The sequence below is a fragment of the Mustela erminea genome, chromosome 18 (assembly GCF_009829155.1).
Source record: "Mustela erminea isolate mMusErm1 chromosome 18, mMusErm1.Pri, whole genome shotgun sequence".
NCBI lineage: Eukaryota > Metazoa > Chordata > Mammalia > Carnivora > Mustelidae > Mustela > Mustela erminea.
This window is the reverse complement of record NC_045631.1, coordinates 21,539,698-21,556,598: the sequence shown is the minus strand read 5'-3', so window position 1 is coordinate 21,556,598 and position 16,901 is coordinate 21,539,698. Positions and strand designations below refer to the sequence as shown.

Below are 16,901 nucleotides of genomic sequence, written 5' to 3'. Positions count from 1 at the left end.
TGTCCTGTCTCCTAGAACAGCAGCTCTTAATCTGAGCTCTGTGGACCAGAGGGCAATGTTTCTCAAAGTGTGAGCTGCCGAATCACAGGGGTGCTTGTGGACAAGAACTCCGTCCATACCCTCCAGCCCTCCTCAGAGGTTCCGGATCAGTAGGTCTGGGATGGAGCTCTGCACTCTAAATTGTATCTGGCAGCCTACATGATTCTTCTGCAAACCGAGTTTCAGAATTACTGCTACTGGCCAGCCATGGTTGAGATTTGAGGGAATTTGTAAGTTCTGAAATTGAATTAATTTCTTTAGGGTATGGAGTATTCCTTTAATGGGAAGAGAGTGTCTGTAAACCTTTCATTGAGATTTGCAAAGAGGAAAATGACTCAGAAAAGATTAAATTATTATCCCAGAGGTATGTTTTCATGAAGATTTTCTGCCTTCTATGAGCCCCTTTGAATTATAAGTGAATTCTTAGCTTTCTCTTAGTATAATGAGAGCATTTGATCCCTTAGGTGATTTAAAAAAAAATTATGGCTTTCTTTTATTTATTATTTAGTTTTTATTTATTTTAGAGGTGTGGAGGAGTGGAGGGAGAAGAAGGAGAGACAGACTCTCAAACAGACTCCATGCTGAGTGTGAGTCTGACACAGGGCTCTGTCCCACGACCCTGAGATCATGGCCTCAGCTGAACCAAGAGTCAGATGCTCAACTGACTGAGCCCCGCAGATGCCCTTATAGTATGGCTTTCTGATTTACCATTTATTTACTACTTTTCAGTAAAATGAATTTTAACTCCCTCCTACCTAAAAATTGTTTTGTACTGAAACATACTATTGCCAAGAACTACTTTGTGTGATAATGATACTTTCTAATATTTTTTTAAATTGGGAACAACAATGTGCCAGTAATTTTACAAAGCATAATACATAGATTATTTAATCCTGTTAACAGCAACTCCATGAAGTAAACATTATATTCATTTAACAAATAAGGAAATTGAGGTGTGGTGTGCTTGATTAACATGACCAGACGGATGTAGTTTGTGAATGACAAAACCACAGTTTGAGCCCATTCTGTCTTACATGAAGGCCAGTACTGTGCATTTCTGCAAGTTTGTGCAAATGAATCACATTTGATTTGTCAACAAATGGAAGGTGATCGTTGTGTAGTGCCTTGGGATTAGGGGTGATACTTGGGGATTAGGTTTTTCTAGAGATTCCAATTCTGAATTTTTGTGTTCTTTCTTTTCAGATCAAAGAGAGTGCATCACAGACAAGAGATGTCCTCAAACAGCATTTTAATGATTTAAAGGGAACCCTTGGGAAGCTTCTGGATGAGCGATTGGTGACCCTTTTGCAAGAGGTGGACACGATTGAACAGGAAACCATTAAACCTCTAGATGACTGCCAGAAGCTCATAGAGCACGGAGTTAATACTGCAGAGGACTTAGTCCAAGAAGGTGGGAGTCCAGGGAGCCTATCAAGTGGGGCGCATTCAGTTTGGCTCTTTGCTAATTTCTCAGGGTGCCAGCAGGCTTGTTGCCATCTGTGCGGTGCTTACCATGTTCCTACCTCTGAATAGTTTGTAATATAGGATGGCAGATACACAGCAAGGTCTCCCAGGGTGAATGTAGTTAAAATGTTAATTATAATCAGTTATAAGACAAGGGATAATGATTTTTCTCAAATGGTTTTTTGGTAGTGTCTTATTCACTGCTAACACTGTGACTTTAAGGTCCTTTTGAGTCTGTTCATATATTTTTCAGAGTGTTCACAGAATTTAATTCCTTTGTTAGTTTTAGAAGGATAAAAATTATAATTGGTGTTTACTCCTGAAATCGTAGTGGTTATATGCCTATCTGCAGCCAGTTACTCTGGTTAAAGCACGCCCAGATCTTGCCTTGATATCTTCCTGTCTTCATGTCCACTTTCCTCTCTTCACACAGATCTTTATCAAGTACATTAAATAAAAAGGTAATGGTTCTGCCTTTTGGGGCTCACAGCACAGTGAGAGGCATACGTGCTGAGAGAGATCTAAGACCTAAAGGAGCACGGAAGGGAAAGTGCTTAACTGTGGGAGAGTGAAGGATAGTTTTCTGTGGGAGGAGTTCACAGAGGCTTGACGGAATTCATTAAGCGACAAAGGAAGAGACGGAGGTAATAGCACGATTGGAAGCAGAAGTAGCATCACGAGTGAAGTGAATGGCATATCAGGGGTCTATTGAAGTATTTTAGGCAGCAGAATTACACAATCGGATTTGCATTTTTAAAAAAATGATGCTGCCTGTAGTTTGGAGATTGTATTAGAGGTCCTAAGACTGGAGGTCAAAGAGGCCAATTGAGAAGATGTAGCACTACTCCAGCAGGAAATGAAGAAGGCACTGGGCTTCATCATGGTGAAGACAAAGTGGAGCTGATTTTAAGACTTTTTAGAGAGAAAATTATTTACGAGTTTACCTATCAGTGAGTGTCGATTATTGGTGATTGCCTGGAGCTAGGTTGGAGAATAAAGGGAAGGATTTAGGATGATCAAAACCAGCCGGATTTTGGATGAGCAGGTTGAATTGTGCTGTTTACTGATGTAGGAAACAAAGGAGAAAGGTGGGCTTCAGTGGGTAGTGAGGCATTCAGTTTGGGGCGTGTTGAGTCTAGATGCTCATGATGCCCAGACAGTAGTTGGGCATGTGGCGTGTGGCTTAGGAGAGAGATCAGTGTGGCAAGATGGTAATTGATGGTGTGTGCATCAAGTCTGACTCAGTGGGAGCTAGTAAATCTTCCAAAGCTAGTGTGTCCTATGAGGAGAGAGCGTGGTAGGCGATGCCAGCATTGAAAGGACAATTGAGGACAAAGGAGCCAGAGCCAGAGCCTGAAAAGTACCCATCCTGCCCTGAGTGCTGTGAATGGCATGGGACGGAGAGGGTGCATAGCTCGCACGTCTGTCGCTCTCACTGGAAATTCATCCCCTTTCAGTCCCATTTAGAATGTGGCACTGCTGTTACCTTTACGTGCTCATGACATTTTGTCTCCTTTTCAGTGAGAACTGCTTATTTGCCACTGACCATAACACTGCCTTTGAGAAAATTCTTTTTCGTGGGGCCACAGAGTTTCTTTCCTGAGAGGCTTTGCATTGGGAAACAAACCCAGAAGCAGTTCACAGGTCAGGAGTATCTACTCCTCACCCCGAGGACTGAGAAATGTTCTTATTTTAGAAAAGAAATCCTTTGAGGCACAAACTTGTCTGTTACAGCATCTGATACTTAAATGGTTTTAGACTTAAGAAATATTTTGAATTTCAACCTCTTTCCTCCCTCCCAAGGGATAAAAACTTATTTATGGAATTTTGAGGACTTTGAGGCAGTGTTCAATATGTCCTGTTTTCCTCTTGCTGAGGGAGAATGTCCTGTCCTGTGGTCCCAAAAAACTTAAGGCATTCCAGGGGACATTCAGAGGGAATGGAGGGTGTGGAAGGCCATAGCAGTTGGTTATTTTTTTTTTAATGCCTTTATTTTTTTTTTTTTTTTTTTTTTTTTTTTTTTTTTTTAATGCCTTTAGATAACTTTTCTTCTTTATTTTTCTGTGGAATAATTTCTAATATGTGATATTCTTTTAGGAAAACAGTTGTATCATTTGATTTTATGAGACCTTGTGCCCGTGGAGCATCTGGGTGGCTCAGTCAGTTGAGCATCTCCCTTCGGCTCAGGTTATGATCCCAGGATCCTGGGACCAAGCCCCACATCAGGTTCCCTGCTCACTGGGGAGTCTGCTTCTCCCTCCCCGCATTCTCTTTCTCTCTCTCTCTCTCTCAAAGAAAAAGAAAAAGACCCCTGCTCTATTTCTCTATCAGCGTAATATCTGTCCTGGCTTGTGCTGGAGTTCTGTAAATCGTGATTCTGTAGGAGAGGTGGAAAAAGGACCTAGACCCTCTCCTTTGGGTAAAAATGGTCAACAGATCAGATTTCTTCATACAGAGCAGAATCTTTCATTCCTGGTAAAATGTTACCATTATTTATCCCTTTTCTTTGTGAGCTTCACCTTAGAGTCACTTCTAGAATAGTTTTTACTTTCACTTTTTGGGAACTTGACTGTAGAATCACTTAAGAATTATTTGCAAGAAAACCAGAGACTACCTAGACATGAGCTGTAGTGATTACTTTATAATGTGACCGTTTTTTGGTGTATTTATTCTCTCATTCCTGATTGTAGGGGAGATTGCCATTCTTGGTGGTGTAGGAGAACAGAATGAAAAACTGTGGAACTTTACCAAAAAGGCCTCACACATTCAGTTGGACAGGTAAAGGAGTTAGTGCCATTCAGGCTTAGTTTTAAGCATTAAAACTGCCTGCATTCCCTCTCCTCCCCCTGCCCCTCATTAAAGATTCTGAGTAAATGAGATAGAAAATACATATTTCAAGGTTCACTGCCCAGTACCAGTATTAGTGGTATGAAATAGCTGCCATTGTAATTTTTGGTATAGTATTACTATAGATTTTCTTCAATTCTAATGTGTAAGAAAATTATTAAATTTTAAGAAATTCTAAACGTACTGAAACTGATTTTTTGGTATAAACTTGACAGTGGTGATCCTACCAATTTTCTCTTTTCTTGCTTATAATTATTTGGGAAGAGAATCTTTATGTAATGTCTTCCACAGCCCCTGCTGTCATTAACATTATTTCCTGAGGGCTTCAGCATCATTATGTAGTATGTGACTGATCTAAAGTATGCTTCATATTTTTAACCTTTCATTAAAAGCCTCGTAAACACATAAGCTTTGTTTCCTCAGCTTACCAGAGGTGCCTTTACTGGTTGATGTGCCTTGTTTGTCCGCTCAGTTGGATGACTCAATTCTGAACATAGTGAAAGACCACATTTTCAAGCATGGAACAGTAGCATCTCGCCCACCAGTCCAGATCGAAGAGCTAATAGAGAAACCAGGAGGCATCATTGTTCGATGGTGTAAGGTGCGTGATTAAGAATTGTGGAAGCAGCTTCAACATTATGGATTTGAAATCTGAGGGCCTTTTAGATGTTTTTATTAACTACCTTTGAACGTTTTCTTCTCTTCACAAACAAAAGTCCCTTTTGCTTTACAATTGAAATCACAGGAACTCGAAAGCAGGTAGCTCTTCCCATTTGAGGTAAATTGTTTTTGAAGGTACATTTAACAATCTCTGTATCACAACGGTATTTCCCGTCACAAATTTCCCAAAGTTAACCCTTAGTAAATTGAAGATCTCTCCCATTTCTGTTTATTACAAAAGCCAAAAGATGATAGCTAATATTGGATATCTAATATTTTCTGTTCCATACTGAACTGATCCTTCTGAAATAAAATCCTAGGGGCACCTGAGTGGCTCAGTCAGTAGAGCATCTGCCTTTGGCTCAGGTCGTGATCCCAAGGTCCTGGGATGGAGCCTGCATAGGGGCTTCCTGCTTGGTGGGGAGCCTGCTTCGCCCTCTCCCTCTGCTCCTCCACCTGCTTGTGTTCTCTCTCTCTCCCTCTCTTACTCTCTTTCAAATAAATAAATAAATTTTTTAGAAAAATCCTAAAATGTGGTTTCTTCATATTCTCAACATTGCTGAGAATTTTCTGTATTAAATCATATTATGTATATGAGTTACCATATTGTAGATAGAAATCATGTCCAAATAAGTTGTGAGTGTCTTGGCTGTTGACAGATACATCATTCAGAGTGGGAACTGAGTGTCTGGAAATGGTTGTTTTTTCTTAAATGAATTTTTAAAGAAGATTTTATTTGAGAAAGAGTGTATGCCTGAGACAGCAAATATGAGCAGGGGAAGGGGCAGAGGGAGAAGGACAAGCACTGCCCCGCTGAGCAGGGAGCCTGACACAGGACCCGGTCCCAGGACCCTGAGATCATAACCTGAGCCAAAGGCAGACATTTAACCAACTGACCCACCCAGGCATCCCTCAGTGGATTTCTTTTTAAAGATTTATTTGAGAGAGAGACACACAGAGAAAAGGACGGGCAGAGTCCTTGCCAAGCATGGAGCCCAGTGTGGGGATGAATCTCACAACCCTGAGATCAGACCTGACTTGAAACCAAGAGTCGAATGGTTATCTGACTGAGCCTCTCAGGCCCCCCTTCAATGGATTTTTTACTGAAACCTTGTTATAGAAGAAAGAAATAGATGTTTTTGTTGGTTCAAAACAAAGACTCTTACTGCATTTTTATTCTTTTCCCTGTCAGTGGATCTAGGGTTTCTGGTTTTTTTGCTATAAGCAGTATTCATGTTCCCTTGTGTACATGGCTAGGAATTTTTCCTCAAGTATATATCCAGTAAAATGTTGAGATCCTAGAGTATTGGATTTGTACTGTACCAGAAATGCCAAATTCTTTTCAATGTGATTGTACCAGAGTTTCCTTCTACCAGCAGTGTATGAGTTCCTGGTACTCAGGACCAATGCTTGGCATTGTCGAACTTTAATGTTTTTGGCGGTATGGTATCTCATTTTGGTTTCAAATTGTATTATCCATATTACCAATTAGGTTAAATAGTTTTATGTATTTTTTTGTAGCATATATTTCTAATTCCTTAGAATGCTTATTTGTGTCTTTTGTTCATTCTCTTACTGGGTGGTTTCTCTTCTATTAAGTTTTAAAGGAGTCCTTTATATATTCTGTATATGAATTATCTTGGTTTTGGTAGTTGTGGGATTCTGATCTTTGAACTTCCAATATTTTATCTTTCGCCTTATTGTATAGAAAACATGCCATTTCAGAGTACCTGGGTGGCTCAGTCAGTTGAGTGGCCAGCTCTTGATTTTGGCTTAGGTCGTGATCTCAGGGTCTTGGGATCGACCCCACATCAGGCTCCGCACTCGGTGGGGACTCTGCTTGGGGATTCTCTCTCTGTCCTTCTCCATGCACCCCTCCCCGCTTATGCTCTCTCCTTTCTCTTTTAGAATGAATAAATATATTAACATTTATTTATTATTATTTTTAACAGTGTATTCCTTTATGGGGGTGGTGGGAGGCAAGACCCCATGGTGAGGAACAAAATCAATTAAAGGAAGTACAGGTACAGGAAGCAATAATGTTAAAATAGTAATACACAAAATGGATAATTGTTATCACTTTTTTTTTTTTTTTAAGATTTTATTTATTTATTTATTTGTCAGAGAGAGAGAGTGAGCACAGGCAGAGTGGCAGGCAGAGTCAGAGGGAGAGGCAAGGCTCCCTGCGGGGCAAGGAGCCCGATGTGGGACTCGATCCCAGGACGCTGGGATCATGACCTGAGCTGAAGGCAGCTGCTTAACCAACTGAGCCACCCAGGCGTCCCTTGTTATCACTTTTTTTTTTTTTAATGATTTTTATTTATTTATTTGAAAGATCAGAAGTAGTCAGAGAGGCAGGCAGAGAGAGAGAGAGGAGGAAGCAGGCTCCCTGCTGAGCAGAGAGCCCGATGTGGGGCTCGATCCCAGGACCCTGGGATCACGACTGGAGCCGAAGGCAGAGGCTTTAACCCACTGAGCCACCCAGGCGCCCCTTGTTATCACTTTCTTAAGAGGACTTGACGTCTGGAAGATAAATTTTATTGCTGTTGTAAAAAAAAAAAAATGTATGAAGTAGAAACTGGTTTCAGTAATATTAGTAGAGAATATGTTCTAGAAAGTGGAGGTAACAGGATGTAAAATCCTGGCAGCAGTTTAATAGAACAGTCCCACAGGATTAGGCTAAGGCCAAAACCTCATGAGGATGAGAGCCTTGTCTGTGGGGAATTTTGGATGATACCTGCAGAAATATTACATTGTGCATAAACCAAATTGAATTGTTTTCACAAGTGCTGTAAAGTTTCATATAGTAAAAGGTTTTTTTCTACATAAACTTCAATTTCACAGCAAGAGTGGCATGGGATACCTAAACACAGAAGAGTGCATTCATACAAGATAGCTAACTCCTTGATATAATAATGCATACAATTCAAAGAGATTACACTTAGGGGTTTTTGTAGCTACCAGGTGGTGGCTGTGGAAAGCACGACCCCCAATATCAATATCTAAGAAGCAGCCACCACTTCCTTCTGTGTGTGTGTGCTCTTTTTGTGTTTTTTTCTTCATTTTTATAAGTCAACTCTGTTGTTGTTACTGCTGCTTGGGAAAATTGGTAAAAACAAAATTGTAACCACTGAACATAGTGTTCTGGCAATCAAGATGTTTAAGGCCTTTTAGAATGAATAAATAAGTCTTTAAAAAAAAAAAGAGAAAACATGCCGTTTCTTCAAAGGAAACCAAGTTCCACAAATCCAACTGGGAAGTGTAGAGCACATGGTTCAATAAAGAAAAGACAGGCAGTAATGATGAATTCTCCCTGAGAATAGCCCATGTTCAGCACGTGGGCTTCTGTGCATGGCCCCAGAATTCTTAAGCCATGATGCTGGGAGAAACTGCTCCCTGACCTTTACCTAACACAAAGCCTTTCTCCTTAGGTGGATGACGACTTCACGGCCCAGGATTACAGGCTGCAGTTCCGCAAGTGCACTTCCAATCATTTTGAGGACGTATATGTAGGCTCTGAAACCGAGTTCATAGTGTTGCACATAGACCCCAACGTTGATTATCAGTTCAGAGTCTGTGCCCGAGGAGATGGCCGGCAGGAGTGGAGTCCTTGGAGCGTCCCCCAGATGGGTCACTCCACATTGGTGCCTCATGGTATGCTGTTGCCTTCTCTCCTAAAGCCCAGCTGTGTCTCAGAATGCTGGTACCTGTTTGTGCTGAAGGCAGCACAGTGTTTGCACACGGCCAGCCAGGTTTTCTGACCATAAAACCTGAATTGGTGAGAACAACGTGGAACGTCTCCTATTCAAATTACTGGATGGGAATTTTGAGACCTTTTCATCCGTTCTTATCTCCAGAGTCCAGAAATAGTGCTAGGAGGATTATCAGCATCCCTGAAATCCAAAGATTTGAAGTGTTGCAACAGGATACTGATTTAAAAAAAAAAAAAAAAGATACTGATTTTCTAGACCTTCAGTGACTATCTAATTGGTCTGTCCTGTATAACTGTTTTAAAATATTCAGACTCCTTTGTTAACTAGTTGTTAATCAGGCTTGGAATACACTCAAACAATTATGCTTCACCCTGATTTCATTAGCCAGGAGACAGCACTCACTTGATCTTCTGCCTGTTCCTGCCAGAACTGTGCAGGAATAGATGAACACATTTTTTGTGATTTATTTATTTATTTATTTATTTATTTATTTATTATTAACCAGGATACCCTGTCACTGAATCTCTTCCTTTATAGAACTTGCCCATATCCCCTAAGTGTAGCCTCTTCTGCTTCCGAGTTTTATGTAATGTGTCTGTGTTGAAGATACTCCTCAAAAGGTATTAATAATTTTTGATCTCTTTGCTTTCTAAAAAGAGTGGACAGCTGGCTTCGAGGGGTACAGCCTGAGTAGTCGAAGAAATATAGCCCTCCGGAATGATTCTGAGTCCTCAGGTGTGCTCTACTCCAGTGCTCCAACTTACTTCTGTGGGCAGACATTGACATTCAGGCAAGTAGATGTTACAGAATCTGTTTGTCATGCCTCAGACAGCAAACTGATGTGCACAGAACACATACGAGCTTTGGATTCAAAGTAACCGGGAATTTATTTCATCATTTATAGGCAGTGTTACTCTGGGGAGAGTTCCTCTTTTCTTTTGGCTGTGGTTTTCTCAGACGTGTTCATAGAGCTATTACGAAGATGAACTGAGATAAAGTGCAAAAGATGCCTTGCTTATGCCTCATACATAGCACATACTATGTTTATATCTCTTCTGGAGAGATAGAGTTAAGTAGCCTACCTCTCAAAAGTTAATCCTAAAAATGCAGAGACCAAGAATTTTTTTCCTTTGAAGCGATATGAGCAGGTCTCTGTGAGAGACAACCCTTCAGTGTATATGTACTGAGAATTAAATACTTAATGTATATAGTTATCCATAAAATACATGTGTACGTACATAGATATGTGTATAATTCTCTGTAAAACCAAAAGCAAGCTCTCCTACCACCAATCTATTTTCTATTTCTTTACCCATTTCTTCCTGTATTAAATAATTCCCTTGTTTTCATGTTCTGAGATATATTCTCTATAGTCCTATTTCTGAATAGCTCATCCTAGAAAGCAAAGCCCACTTTGTTATTTGTTTTGAAGAGTTTTACTTGAGAGAGAGGGAGAGCAGTCGGCGGGGGGGTGGGGGGGTGTTGTTGGGAGGGAGAAGCAGACTCCCTGCTGAACAGAGAGCCCAGTGTGGGCCTCAATCCCAAGACCCTGAGATCATGACCTGAGTTGAGGGCAGACGCTTACCCTACTGAGCCACTCAGGCACCCACGGTTTTGATTTGGAAAATTAGGGTAGCAAACTCTCCTCTAATTTGTAGGCCTTGAGATCATGAGGTTTTATGGTGAATGCTGGCTGCAAGTTCCTGTTCTCAGCCCCTTGTCATATGAAGCATGAAGAGTAACTGAAAGCTTCATGTAAGCTAATGTGGGTGTGTTCTGCACCAGCCAAGTCATTTAAACTGTCATCAGTTTCAGAATGCACTAATTTATACTTTGTCTCATTTTTTAAAATTTTATTAACATAATAATGTTTTATTTCAGGGGTACAGGTCTGTGAATCATCAGGCTTACATAATTCACTCACCATAGCACATACCCTCTCCAATGTCCATAATCCAACCACCCTATGCCTCCCCCCATCCCCCCACTCTGTCTCATTTTTGGTATCTCTCATCCCTTAAATTATAAAGAATGACTTAACCAGAAAAATACTGACAAAGAGAGGAAGAAATAGAGTCTAGTACCTGAAGTCCACTTAGTTATTTCCCAAAGGCGAATTCTTGAGTTTTGTATGTTAACAAGCCCTTTTTTGGCTTGTGTCCTTTGTTTCTAGAAATACTGCCATTAGTGAATCTCCAGAGAACATTGTGCTCCTGTCTAATGGTAGGGCTTCCTGAGTTGATTTCTTCAGGTCAGGTGTCTCAGCAAGAATAGTAATCATAGTAATACTAATTGCAGTTAATAATTAAATAGCATTTACTGCACATGAGGTACTGTCATTTGATTCTTACAATATTCTTACAATAACCCAATGAAATAGGTGTAATTACCCATTTTAGGGACACAGAAGTTAAGTCACTCACCCAAAGTCACATCGCTGGTAAATGGCCAAGCTAGCCTGTATCTTTTCTTTTTGTCTTTTTCACAGCAGAGTGAGTAAACGCGATTCTAGTTAGTGTTGCAGTCTATAGTTTCTCTGTGTCTGTATGCTTCCTTCTTTTTTTATTTTATTTTATTTTTATTTTATTTTTTTTTTTAAAGAATTTATTTATTTATTTGACAGAGAGAGATCACAAGTAGGCAGAGAGGCAGGCAGAGAGAGAGAGGAGGAAGCAGGCTCCCTGCTGAGCAGAGAGCCCGATGCGGGACTCGATCCCAGGACCCTGGGATCATGACCTGAGCCGAAGGCAGTGGCTCAACCCACTGAGCCACCCAGGCGCCCTGTATGCTTCCTTCTTTTCCTTTTCCCTCCTCTGTGACCCTTTCCCCTGGTGATGATGACCTTATGCTCCCCTGATTTTAAATCCTTCCTCTGTGAACACAGAAAGGTCTAATAGATGGCATACTTCCGGTTTGTTTTTTCTGTCATTCTTAAGACATTGGAAGTTACCCAAATGGATGAAAATCCACTTAACTATCTACAGATCTACAGATAGTTAAGTGGATTTAGTGCATTTAGTAGGCCTCAAGAAATCATTAGTTCTTCCTTCTTTTCCAAAGATGTCTAACCAGGCCCCACTTGGCAGGGTGATTAACTCCAGCTTCATTCGGCTCACTATTACTGTAGCCAGACCTTTGCATTTTTGTCATTTTTCTTTTGAATGTGGAATGGAAATGTCCTCTTTCCCTGTTGAAAGGAATTGCATGCATCAGCAGTGAAGCCAGAAGATGGGGGTGCAGGGTGGCCTCTATGGGGGAGGAGCACATGGGTCCACTTGAGTACAGAAGGTAAAACTTTATTCAGCTTTTTGAGGGTGTATGAAGGCCTCACAGATAGAAGGAAGATTCTACTCCTGCAGGCAGTGCCGTCACTCAGCTCAGTCCGTTCCTGCTGAAGTTGCTGGAATGCGCAGAGTTGTAGAAGCCAAGAAACCTGTTACTGGCGGGCTCTACCAGTCTCTAGAGCCCGGTCTCTTTTGGTGGCCAGGCCTCTTCTTGATTTTCTGTCTGAACAGTCCTACTTTCCCTTTCCTTGCTTCCAAGATTTCCTAATCTTACTTTTTTTTTTTTTAACCATATTTTTACTTTCTCCTCTCTACCACCTGCTTTCTTTAAACAGTGTCCTTTCAAACAGCCTTCATTAATCCTCCTAGCCTAGGAGGTTACTGTCTTCTTTTTACAGATAAAGAGACAGAAGCACAGGGACCATGGGACTTTTAACTATTCAAATCCTGCCAGTCTAGCCTGGAAAGTCTGTGCTCTTAACCTCCCCACAGGTCATGTGAGGTGGTGAATCAAGAGCCAATAACAGGCTAGCTGTTTTTTGTTATAAACCTTTTCTTTAAAAGAACATAAAAATTTAATATTATAGTTCTTGATTGCTGTGTAACAAACCACCCCAAAACTCAAAGCTTAAAACAGTAGTCATTTATTTTGCTCAGGAAACTGCAGTTTGTAGAGGTTGGTGAGGACCGTTCATCTCTGCTTCTGTGTTAGTAGCTGCAGTAGTTTGATTAGAGATGGTGGGTCTGCTTTCAAGATGGCTCACTTACATGGCTGGCAAATGGATTCCAGTTCTGGGTGTCTTTCCCTGTGCAGGCCTCACTGTGGGCTGCTTGGGCTTCCTCACAGCATGGTGGCTGGGTTCCAAGATTGAGCATCCCAAGAGATAGGAAATGGAAGCTTCAGAAGCTGCCAGTTTTTAAGGTCTGGGCCTAGAATTTGACATAGTATCACTTCTACCACATTCTACCATTCATTCAGAGTCTAGATCCCAGAGAAGGGACATAGATCCCGCTTCTTTTTTTTTTTTTTTTCAGATTTTATTTATGTATTTGACAGAGAGGTCACAAGTAGGCAGAGAAGCAGTCAGAGAGAGGGGGAGGTAGGCTCCCCACTGAGCAGAGAGCCCCATGCAGGGCTCGATCCCAGGACCCCAAGATCTTGAGCTGAGCCGAAGACAAAGGCTTAACCCACTGAGCCACCCAGGCACCCCATAGACCCTGCTTCTTTTTTTTTTTTTTTTTTTTTTTTTTTTTTTGGCGACTCTGGTGGGATCCGAATAGACCCTGCTTCTTGATGGGAGAAGTGTCCAAGAATTTGGGGGCTTGACTTTCGAAATGCTGTGGTTGAAAACTGTTAGAAAGGGGCCACTTGGTTTAATGCCTACCTTTGGTTAAGTGTTAGCATGCCCTTTTCTGAATAAATTTACTTAAAGAGTCTTTTTCTGTATAAGGCTGGTTTCTTTCATCACCAGGTATATCTTCAATTCTAACTGTTAGCTCCTCATATTAAAAAAAAAAAAAAAAAAAAAAAAAAATTACAGGGCCCCTCATTGGCTCAGAGGGTTAAAGCCTTTGCCTTCGGCTCAGGTCATGATCTCAGGGTCCTGGGATCGAGCCCCACATCGGGCTCTCTCCTTGGCGGGGAGCCTGCTTCCTCCTCTCTCTCTGCCTGCCTCTCTGCCTACTTGTGATCTCTCTCTGTTGAAGAAATTAAAAAAAAAAAAAATTTACTAATTTAATATTTCCTGAGAAGATTAGGAATAGGGCATAGTCCCTACTAGGATTAGGAAGTTAATTTGTTTTGGGGTGACTGTCTGGCTCAAAGGAGCATGTGATTCTTGATCTCAGGATCATGAGTTTGAGCCCCACATTGGGTATAGAGATTACTTAAATAAACTTTAAAAAAAAGTTAATTTAGAGTCTTTGAAATCTTGTTGGTTTCTCCTTATACTGAGAGAGAATGCTTTGTCCTGGGGAGAATACAGCTTTGTTAGGTTTTATATTTTGCTAAAGTGGTTTCCTCTAGGAATATGATACACAGTCCTTTCAGTTTAGAGTTTGATTCTTATGACAGATATGGGAATGCCACACAGAAGAGTTTTCCCCCACGACTCTTGATTATATAGACTTGGGTGAGGTAAGACAGCTGGTTTCCTAAGTAGATGGCCTTTAAGATTATATACTCTGGCTTTTAGTTTGTCTCTAGATGGAGTGTTTCATGATATCATGAAGGTGTATCTGCTTTGAAGTCTTCACATATAACAGTTCTTCCAAATAATCTAAGGAATGTTTCTTAGGCCTTTTTCCTACCCATTTTCTCTCTGTCTTAAACTACTTTTCTAAAATGTAAGGACAGATCTTCTAATCAACTCCAGTCTTTGAATGAGGCTAGTGATTTTGTTCAACCTTTTCTCCATTCAGATGGTATCTATCATACTTGGCTGGGAATGTGGCATTTAAGAAAAAAGGGGGGGGAAAAAACCCAGAATCTTCGACTCAACATAGAGTAGTGCATTTATAAATTAGTATAAGAAAGATCCAGGGGCACCTGGGTGGCTCAGTGGGTTGTCTGTGGATTCCGGCTTAGGTCATGATCTCAGGGTCATAAGATTGAGCTCTGTATCAGGCTCTGAGCTCAGGGTGGGGTCTGTTTGTCCCTGTTCCTCTCCTCCCCCAACACACATGCTGTCTCTCTTTCACAAATAAGTGAATAAATCTTTTAAACTATATTTAAAAAAAAAGATCTAGACTGCTCTGCAATGCAGAGGAAGGAAAAGTTACTTTTAGTTGAGGGATTGGTGAAGGCTTAGTGCAGCTAGAGGTGGAAAGGATAGTTCAAGTGGGGAAACAAAGCAAGAACCAAAGATGTGGAGCAGGAAAAAATACAGAGCAAGTAGTAAGTCTGGCTCAGGTTAATGGAGACAAGCAGTATGGTCAGAGAGGTAGGAAAAGCCTTTGAACAAGTTGTATATATCTCTTTTTCTTTTTTTTAAACATATGCATTTCTTTCTTTCTTTCTTTTTTGAAAGATTTTATTTATTTATTTGTCAGCACGCATGAGGGCGAGCAAAGGTGGGGAATGGGAGAGGGAGAAGCAGGCTCCCTATTGAGCAAGGAGCCCAGTGTGGGACTCGATCCCAGGACCCTGGGATCCTAACCTGAACTGAAGGCAGATGCTTAACAGACTGAGCCACCCAGGTGTCCCTATATTTCGTTGTTTTTTTTTTTTTTTTAAGATTTTATTTATTTATTTGACAGAGAGAGATCACAGTAGACAGAGAGGCAGGCAGAGAGAGAGAGAGAGGGAAGCAGGCTCCCTGCTGAGCCGAGAGCCCGATGTGGGACTTGATCCCAGGACCCTGAGTTCATGACCTGAGCCGAAGGCAGCGGCTTAATCCACTGAGCCACCCAGGCGCCCCCTATATTTCGTTTTTAATTACTCAAAGAAATACCCTTTCAGAGGTCACCTGTGCCCATTTACAGGGAGGATATTTGATACTGCAGAGATCTCCATCCCTCCCCCTAAGAAGACGGGCCTCACCAAATCAGGTTTATGTTCCATTATTTTGGGGACAGGAGCATGCTTTCCATTTGACTTTTCATGAATTCACAAGTTGAGCTAGACTATACAAAATGTTAATAGCCAGCTAGGATTTGTTGAACCTTACTATGTGTTAGTATTTTTTTTTTTTTAAGATTTTATTTATTCAATTGACAGAGAAAGACCACAAGCAGAGGGAGTGGCAGGCAGAAGGAGAAGCAGGCTTCCTGCTCAGCAAGGAGCACAATGTGGGGCTCCATCCCAGGACCCCAGGATCATGACCCAAGCCGAAAGCAAATTCCCAACTGACTGAGCCACCCAGGCCCCCCTGTGTGTTAGTTCTTAAATGCTTAATGAGTTGATGTCTATAAATCCTCATTACATTCTCATGAATTAGCTATATTTTATTTATATGGAAAGTGAGATGTCAAAAGATTAAGCAACTTGGGGGGCTTGGGTGAATCAGTTAAGTACCCTACTCTTTTTTTTTTTTTTTTTTAAGATTTTATTTATTTATTTGAGAGAGAGGTAGCAAGAGAGAACACGAGTGAGAAGGAGAGGGATGGCAGACACTTAACTGACTGAGCCCCCCCAGGTTCCCCAAATGCCTAACTCTTGATCTCAGTTCAGGTCTTGGTATCAGAGTCATGAGTTTGAGCCTCACATTAGGCTCCACACTGAGCATGGAGTCTACTTAAAAAAAAAAAAAAAAAAAAAGATTAAGCAACTTGCCTGAGGTTGTGCAGGTTATTAATACTAGTGCCAAGATTCAAATCTTGACAGTCTGGCCCTGTCAGACTCTGCTGTGACTTCGTGAGGTGGAAGGCCATTGGAGGACATAAAGCAAACCTCATCTGACGTATGATTTACAAGTCGGTTGGCTGCTGTGTGGAAAACAGGCTGGGAAGTGGTATGGATACAGGCCGGGAGACTAGTCAGCAAGCTACAGCGATAATGCTGGTGAGAGCTAATGGTGTCTTGAACCACGATGGGGCAGTGGAGGTGATGATGAGTGGTCAGAATCTGGTCAAATCTGTATATATTTTAAAGATTTTTGTTTATCAATTTGAGAGAGAGAAGGAGAGAGAACGAGTAGAGGGGAGGGACAGAGGGAGAAGCCGATTCCCTGCCAAGCAGGGAGCCTGATGCGAGGCTCGATCCGAGGACCCCGAGATCATGACTGAGCCACGCAGGCGCCCCTGAATCTGGATATATTTTAAAGGAAGGACTGGCCAGATTTACTAGTAGATTGGTTGTGGTAGGTGAGTCAAGTGTGACTGAGTCAAGTGTGACAAGTTTCTGGTCTAAGTAACTGTTGGGAAAAATTATCATTTACTGAGGTTTGTAAGACTG

At 41.3% G+C, this 16,901-nt stretch overlaps 1 protein-coding gene across 1 annotated transcript in view; it reads left to right on the top strand.

Annotated features, from left to right (window-relative positions):
- The window catches only part of CRLF3 (cytokine receptor like factor 3), a 40,839-nt gene that overhangs the window by 11,674 nt on the left and 12,264 nt on the right, over positions 1-16,901 (top strand). Inside the window, exons 2-6 of the mRNA XM_032320773.1 lie at positions 1,243-1,450; positions 4,194-4,281; positions 4,774-4,951; positions 8,442-8,664; positions 9,381-9,513. Coding sequence (XP_032176664.1) covers positions 1,243-1,450; positions 4,194-4,281; positions 4,774-4,951; positions 8,442-8,664; positions 9,381-9,513 — 830 coding nt within the window. The remainder of the gene's footprint in view (positions 1-1,242; positions 1,451-4,193; positions 4,282-4,773; positions 4,952-8,441; positions 8,665-9,380; positions 9,514-16,901) is intronic.